This window comes from Cornus florida, unplaced genomic scaffold, assembly GCF_030987335.1.
Source record: "Cornus florida cultivar Cherokee Brave unplaced genomic scaffold, ASM3098733v1 CherokeeBrave_3.0.0_Hap2_Chr11, whole genome shotgun sequence".
Lineage (NCBI taxonomy): Eukaryota > Viridiplantae > Streptophyta > Magnoliopsida > Cornales > Cornaceae > Cornus > Cornus florida.
In genome coordinates, this window is record NW_026775581.1 from 105,342,164 (window position 1) to 105,350,340 (window position 8,177).

General features: G+C 37.0%; 2 protein-coding genes across 2 annotated transcripts; both read left to right on the forward strand.

The window, feature by feature from the left end:
* The first annotated feature begins 1,329 nt into the window (after positions 1-1,329).
* LOC132281762 (putative receptor-like protein kinase At3g47110) lies at positions 1,330-3,819 on the forward strand. The gene has a single exon (XM_059783432.1). It carries the CDS (start codon positions 1,330-1,332, stop codon positions 3,817-3,819), a length of 2,490 nt encoding a protein of 829 aa, XP_059639415.1.
* Positions 3,820-5,224: 1,405 nt separating this feature from the next.
* Positions 5,225-7,034, forward strand: LOC132281763 (probable receptor-like protein kinase At1g49730). Its single transcript, XM_059783433.1, has 2 exons — positions 5,225-5,669; positions 6,376-7,034. The coding sequence occupies exons 1-2, from the start codon at positions 5,225-5,227 to the stop codon at positions 7,032-7,034; spliced, it is 1,104 nt and encodes a 367-aa protein (XP_059639416.1).
* The last annotated feature ends 1,143 nt before the right edge of the window (positions 7,035-8,177 follow it).

Genomic DNA, 8,177 nt, shown 5'->3' on the forward strand with positions numbered 1-8,177 from the left:
TCCTCCATTTAAGGAAAAAAAATGAGTCCCAAAAAAAGAAGAAAAATACTAACCTTAAGTTTTTTCTTTCTTTATTGATTAGGTAAACATCCTATTTTGTTCCTTCAATGCTTTATTTTTGGGCATTGCACCGTCCGTCACGGCCTTAAAAGGACTACTCCCTTTTCTTTTCTTTTTTTGTTAAAAGTAAAGATTTGGTAGTAATTTTTTTAATGAAAAATTGCTCAGTGAGTTTATTGCACATTTTATTTAGAAAAAGGCTATATCACATTTTATCATGAGGAACGCGCCATATAGTTTTTGTCATAAAAAAAATATATCATATCATAATACTCTAATTCTAGCCGGTCAAAGGTGACATTTTAATTAATAATAATAATATAAAATTTTAATTAAAGCATGTAATTTACTATAAAAGATTTTTTACACAATCATTTAATACATAATACTCGTACTATTCTATTTCAAGCAATCATGTCCTCCTCTCAAAATTTGTATATAATTAAGGTAAAGAAAAAAGAAAAAGAGGAGACTTCATAGGTGCTACAATTAAGTACACCTCATTTTTAAATCCATCACAAACAGTGCGTGTACGCTCTTTTTTATTTGGGAAGAAAATTAAAGAGAACACCTTACTTTATTAGTATATAAGTCGAAAACACCTTACCTTATTATATAATTAGAATACTTGAAAAAGAGATATACAGGCATGACTTCTACTGTGATTAATAAATCAGGAAAAAAATAATAATAATAATAATCAGTAGACGTATTTCCAACGTGTTACCTGATTATATTAGTTGAAAACGATTTTTAAGTTTTATTTAAATTTCAACAACCATAATTTAATATCGCTGCCCCTTTTTTTTGACTTCAGCGATTCATCAGTTTCCAGTACTATACGTGAGCAATATATATATAAATGTCTCATCAACTCGTTGCAAAACATTTAGCCCAATTTTAATGGGTAGTCTCTATCTCTCTCTTATCTCCAGATAATCAGAAGACCATGGGAAAAGAGAGATTATATAGGGAAGACTTTTAATGTTATCAATGTATGAGAAAGATTTGTAAGAAGAGTAGAAGAAGTCTTTCCCAAATCTTTCCTCCTCCTATCTGTTTTCAATTAATGCCAAAGAAACTTCACAAAGGGACAAGGTGGAGTTCGTAAGATTCAATAACAACCATATTCTGTTTTCAATCTCACCTGCTAATTAATACAGAGGACTTCCGGAACACAGAGGGAAGAAGACTTTGGAAAGTGCCTCTTTCTTGATGGATTCAGACAAATCTTTCTAATATTACATTTTCTGAAATTCACTTCCAGAAATGAGTCCAGTTATGCCTCTCAACTCCTTCACCATACCAACACTATCCCTATTCTTCATCGCAGTGTTGCATATCATCACGAGTACCCTCCCTATTACCATTGCCAAAAATGAGACTGATCATCTTGCCTTGTTGGCCATCAAGTCCAAGATTATTCATGACCCTCAAGGTGTCATGAATTCACGGAATGAGTCCCTTCATTTCTGCATGTGGGAAGGTGTTGCATGTGGTCGTCGCCATCATAGTAGAGTCATCAGCATTGATCTAGGGTCCAGAGGCTTAGCGGGCTCATTGTCACCTTATGTCGGAAACTTGAGCTTCCTTCGGGTATTAAGCCTCAACAACAACACCCTTCAAGGTGGAATCCCTCCTCAAGTTGGTCACTTGTTCAGGCTGCAGATATTGAACCTCACCGGAAACAGCTTTGAAGGGGAAATTCCAACCAACCTATCCCACTGCTCCAATCTCAGGTATCTTGCTGTAGGTTACAATAAGCTAGTTGGGAAACTTCCCGAAGAACTTGGTTCCTTGTCAAAGCTCACATATCTTATGATGCCCTTGAATTACTTAACCGGAGGGATCCCTCAATCCATTGGAAGACTGACTTCTCTAGAATCACTGCTTGCAGCTTACAATCTTTTCACTGGCAATCTTCCTGATTCCTTGGGTCAATTGAAAAACTTAAAAGCACTTGCATTTGGCGCCAATCAACTCTCTGGTACAATCCATCCTTCCATTTACAATCTTTCTTCTCTAACTCGACTCTCTTTGCCTATTAACCAACTTGATGGCGCTCTTCCGCCTAGCTTCGGTCTGATGCTCCCAAATCTTCAAATCCTCCAATTATATCAGAACAAATTTACTGGACCCGTTCCACTATCAATATCCAATTGTACATCACTAGAAAGTTTTGATATTGGAGAAAATAATTTCGCTGGGAAATTAGGAATTAATTTTGGAGGCATCCAAAATATAGAGGAAATTGTTGTATTTACAAATAATTTAGGAAGTGGAGAGCCGGATGAAATGAACTTCATTGATTCTATGGCCAACTGTAGGAATTTGAAGAAATTACAACTGGATCATAACCAATTCAGAGGGTTATTACCCAATTCTGTGGGTAATCTCTCAAACCAACTTTCTTATCTAGTACTTGGTGATAACTTCATATATGGAGAACTCCCTTCTGCAATAGGTAATCTTGTCAACTTAGAGTATTTAGTTCTAGCAATTAATCAATTCACCGGTACAATTCCAGCTACTATCGGAAATCTTCAAAATTTAAAGCGGGCATATCTTTACGAAACTACATTCTATGGAGAAATTCCAGAATCTATAGGAAACTTGTCATCGTTGATAGAGCTTTACTTGGGTGGGAACAGATTAGTGGGGAACATACCCTTGAGTCTTGGAAATTGCCAAAAAATGTTATTGCTTGATCTTTCCCAAAATAATCTTAGTGGCACGATACCCAAGCAACTTTTGAGAATTTCAGCTCTTTCTATTTCACTAAATCTATCTCGAAACCGTTTGTTCGGATCCCTCCCTTCAGAGGTTGGCAACCTCAAAAATTTGGCAGAATTGGATATATCTGAGAATGAGTTGTTTGGTGAAATTCCCAATAGCCTTGCGAGTTGCACTAGCCTTGAAAAACTCTATATAGAGGGAAACTTCTTTAGCGGATCTATTCCTCAATCATTGAGTTCTTTGAGAGGTATTCTAAATTTTGATCTTTCGAGGAACAAGTTGTCTGGAGAAATTCCACGATTCTTGGAGCAATTTTCCTTAGATAATCTTAATTTATCCTTCAATGACTTTGAGGGTGAGGTGCCCATTGAAGGAGTTTTTGCAAATACTAGTGCAATATCAGTTGTTGGAAACAATAGACTCTGTGGGGGCATACCCAAACTTCAATTACCAAAATGCAACATCAAAGAAGCCAAGAAGCAGAAAAGTTCTCTTGTGCTCATATTAGTGATCTCTATAGCGTGCACACTTGTGGGTGTAACAATGGTGCTATCTTTCTTCTTTTGTTGGGTTAAAAAGAAAAGGAATGCTCAACCTTCTGGAATGTTGTTAAGAGAATCATTAATGAAAGTGTCTTATCAAATGCTCCTTAATGCTACCAACATGTTCTCTTCAGCAAATTTGATTGGTGTGGGTAGTTATGGCTCTGTCTACAAAGGAATCCTTGATCCAAATGAAACCATTGTTGCAGTCAAAGTACTAAACCTCCAACGTCGGGGAGCTTCCAAAAGTTTCATGGCTGAGTGTGAAGCCTTGAGAAATATCAAACATCGGAATTTGGTAAAGGTCATAACTTCTTGCTCGAGCCTTGATTTTCAAGGAAATGATTTTAAGGCTCTAGTCTATGAATTCATGATCAATGGGAGTCTAGAGAGCTGGTTGCATCCAAGTCCGAAATCTACTAATGGAGAGAATGACCAAACTCAGAGCCTGTTATTTGCATCCAAGTCCGAAATTATGTGAATGACAGAGTATGGATTGGGAAGAAAAGCGTCAACAAAAGGGGATGTATATAGTTACGGGATCTTGGTATTGGAGATGATGACAAGGAAAAGGCCTACTGACAGTATGTTTGAGGGAGGCCTTAACCTTCATAACTTTGCTAAGATGGCTTTGCCTGACCGTGTTATGGAGATTGTAGACCCAATACTACTGAACATTGATGATGAAGAAGAGGTAGCAGCAATGTCAAATAAAAATCGAGATCCTGAAGAATTAAAAAATGACATCCAAATGGAGTGTCTGTTGTCAATGATCAAGATCGGAGTTGCATGATCCATGGAGTCACCACAAGACCGGATGGACATTAACAACGTCTTGCGTGAGCTGAATTTGGTCAGCAAAAATCTTCAAGGCACTCAGAACAAGCCCTGATGCATAATGGTAAGAGCCAAAACTCAAACTTAAGTGCCTGTTATTTTCATTTCCTTGCTCTGTATTTGGTTTAAATATTGTAGTTCCAAAAACTTGCAGGTTTTCATCAACAAATTAAGTGGCCCTGGATTGCTTTTCTTCGGAATGTTAAGAATACGAACAGGTTCAAGCTCGCGGACTCTGCTTCAACTAGAAGGCTTCCCAATGTTTTGGTCCAGGTGCAGTTTAATTCACAAGTGCTTGTTGCTGTTGTTAGTCAATTGCTTGTTGATTTGTGGTTCTGCTGTTGTTGTAATGGCTTTGAGAAAGTCCTGTATCGTATGTTTGATTGTTTGCTTTTGGTTTCCCTTGTGTTCGTGTAGTGGTTTTGTCTAGTTTAATTTCCACAGCCGTTCTTGTTTGCTGGACTTTTTGTCCCCAGGGTATGCCCTGGTGTTGTGTATTTCTTCTTCTATTCTATACAAATTTACTCTTTACCAAGATATATATATATATATATATATATATATATCCAAGTAGAAATTACCCAACCTTGGCTTTATAATTATTAATTAATGGAACATACAACCATACCTTAATCAGTTTGAAAACTAAATGGAAATTTATAGTTTTGGTACTTCCAAAAAAGTGCATCATGAAGAATAAATGTTTAATAGATCCTAACATGTGTTTAGCCCTACCTATGGTACGCGTGAATCTTTATCAAAATAGATTAAACATTTTATGGGTCTTAAAAAGAAAAGATTAATCTCTCTCTACATATGTGTGTATAGTTTGGAGTGGATAAAATCAAAGACAAAAACAGAATTGTGACCCTTGAGTACATTTTATTCCCATGAATAAGACAAATTTCAGCTATCTAATGCTAAATTCCAAACCAAAGGATATTTACAACACATGCACCAACTTAATTCTTCCACCCTTCAACTCTCTCTCTCTCTCTGATTATAAGGCATATATGAGAGTGAAGAACAGGAGAACAGAGAACAACAACATGTGGTTCTTTGGATTCTCCACCACAAATCCAAGAAACTATTGGATCATTGGCGCAATAATACTGGTGATCATTCTCACCCTTATTCTAAAACACCTGGCCATCTATCTGGAGTACTCTCATAAACATAATCAAGAAGATGATGAAAGCGAAAGATATAAAGGATCATCTAAAATTGATTGCAGTAAATGTTGCTCTGGTGCTATAAGGACTTATGCACTTGAAGAGTTGAAGTCGGCTACGAGGGACTTTAGGATTCGAATAGGCGTTGGAGCCACATCCGTTGTTTATCTTGCAGAGCTTGGTGATGGACAATTTGGTGCCGTGAAGCGGGTTATGGAGGAGAAAGGTGGCAGCAAGAAGATGTTCTTGGATGAAGTTTCAGTTCTTCTTAGGATTTCACACCCAAATTTGGTTGGGTTGTTGGGTTTCTGCTTGGACAAAGGTAACTCATTCATATATAATCCATTCTATATAAGTAATCTTTGCAAGATCATAAATACATGTGTAATTGTATAAAACATATGATAATATTATTATACCATATGTTTGAATTAATTCTTTAAGCCATTTTATTTTCTCCCTAATTTAGGTACATTATTGTACCATGGAAGGAAATTTTTTTTTTTTTTTTTTTTCAGAAATTTTTTTATCTTTTTTTCCAGAAATTTTTTACTTGTGCCTCACTTGCAATCCAATAGTTAAACAGTTGAACTTGTTTTTCTTGCACTTGGTCTTGGGTACCACATTATGTTTGAACATATAGTATGTGTGCATGTTTGGTGTGAGTCTTAATCACAATGAATAGGACTTGAACCATAGGCTTTTCCACCCGGAAATGTCTTCTTTATTTATTTATTTATTCAACAACCTTGAACATGTCTTTTTTATTTATTTATTTATTTATTCATCAACCTTGGACATGTCTTTTCTCATAATATTTTAGGCTTGGGCAACTCCTAGATACTAATTAATTGATTACACAATGAAATCGGTTAACCCAACTCAGATGGACTTGGATGTCTAACTTAATTGGGACTAAACAATTCAAAACTATAAATTCACAGATGTTTAAATTTAACAAATTACTCACAGATGATCCTAGCTAGCTATATTTATCTGAGGACAGTGTTCTACATGTATTGATGCAGGAGAACAACTTCTACTGTTGGAGTATGTTCCAAACAAGAGCCTTTTCGATCGCATGCACACACGCCATGGCCAATCCTCGGGCACACTTTCATGGTCCAGTCGCCTCAGCATTGCCTTGGACATTGCCCGAGCTCTGGACTATCTCCATTCAGTAGCCGACCCTGCGGTCATACACAGAGATGTCAAGTCATCCAACATTCTCTTAGTCAACGACAACCACGCCAAGCTTGCTGATTTTGGGCTATGCAAGTTGGGACATGACATTCAAAGTGCACAAACTCCAACTACTATTAAAGGTTCACTAGGCTATGTCGACACCTGTTACCTCAACACAGGCCTGGTGTCACCGAAGAGCGATGTTTATAGCTTTGGGGTTCTACTGCTTGAGCTAATAACGGGGCTCAAGTCCGTGCAGGGCTCAACGACACTGGCGGAGTGGACTGAGGAGTGCCGGAAGAATAAGAATGTGGAGGTTATGGTTGGGATGTTGGACTCAAAGCTCAAAGGTGATGTAAATGTACAACAGCTTCATGTGTTGATAGATGTAGCCAATTTAGCTCTACTAGAAAACTGTCATGGAAGACCAGACATGAACTATATTGTGGATAGGATTTCAAGTTGTATGGAACCTGATATTCAACCTGAGCTGCCTGTATAAAGTTGTAAGTATTCAGCTGTTTCTAGTTGTCTATATACCATGATGTTAATACTCTAATTCAATTGTTGTCCAATCCATTTTTTTATAAATAAGGGTATTATTTCTGTTTCGGTATTACGCTCTTTTTTCAGTTCCTCACACATTGTAGAGTTATTGGAACAGGGGAAAAAATAGATAAAAAGGGCTACGAATCAAATAGATAATTTCTCCAGCCACCGGATTTAAAACGAAAGAATAATGATGCTAGGCATCTCAAAATCTTTTTTTTTCTTTCTGAGACGCCTATCACAAATATTTATTTTGCACTTTGCACTGCTATCACATCATCATATCATATGGACTTTATAAAAAAATTGAAGAATACTCCATAGATTAAAGTTGGACAAAATTTCATGTGAATTCATGAAGTGGAACATGAACTCACACTAATCAAGTGATTGAAAAAAAAGAACCTTGAAATCACTGATTTGGGCACGCGCACAAAAAAAAAAAAAAAAAAAAAAAAAAAAAAAAAAAAAAAAGAGAGACATATGTAGACATCTATGGGCTCTACTTTGTAACAACACGCAGCGCTTATGGGTTAAGTGGGAAAGAACATACCTGATTAAAAAGAAGCTGCGAGACAAATGCCTATTTGAAGGAGAAAGCCACAACCACCTATTTTTTGCTTGCCAATTCGCCGAGCCAATATGGCATTTTCTTCCGCAGAAGTGCATTTATTTTTGTCAGCCCAACAAATTGGAACTCCCTAATTGCATGGACTTCCTACCACCGAGAAACCAAAATGCTTCAAGAATTCTCCCTCCAAAAGTACTTCCTCGGCATGTGTAGCAACCTTCGATTGTTCAAGAACAAGAATCCAGTATTACAGATTAGATCCAAGCAAAGTTGTTGTCGAAGCAAACAAATCAGATCTCGATTTGAAGCAGACAGAGCCTACAGTAAATGGGTCCTCCCTTCTGATCCCATCAGGCCTCCTCCAAGACCTCCTGATTAGATAGATGGTAATGGTGGTCATGAGACTCATGACCAGATAATCAACCTGGTAGATAGATACCGGAACAGAGTAAGAGAGAGATTCGAACGTTACAACGGTTACTCGGTTTGAATTCCAGTATTATTCTCCATGGGCCCTCCTCTCTT

Coding starts and splice junctions, on each gene's coding strand:
- LOC132281762 (XM_059783432.1), top strand. CDS start 1,330: ATGAGTCCAGTTATGCCTCTCAACTCCTTCACCATACCAACACTATCC.
- LOC132281763 (XM_059783433.1), top strand. CDS start 5,225: ATGTGGTTCTTTGGATTCTCCACCACAAATCCAAGAAACTATTGGATC. Junction 5,670..6,375: donor GGGTTTCTGCTTGGACAAAG/GTAACTCATTCA, acceptor GTATTGATGCAG/GAGAACAACTTCTACTGTTG.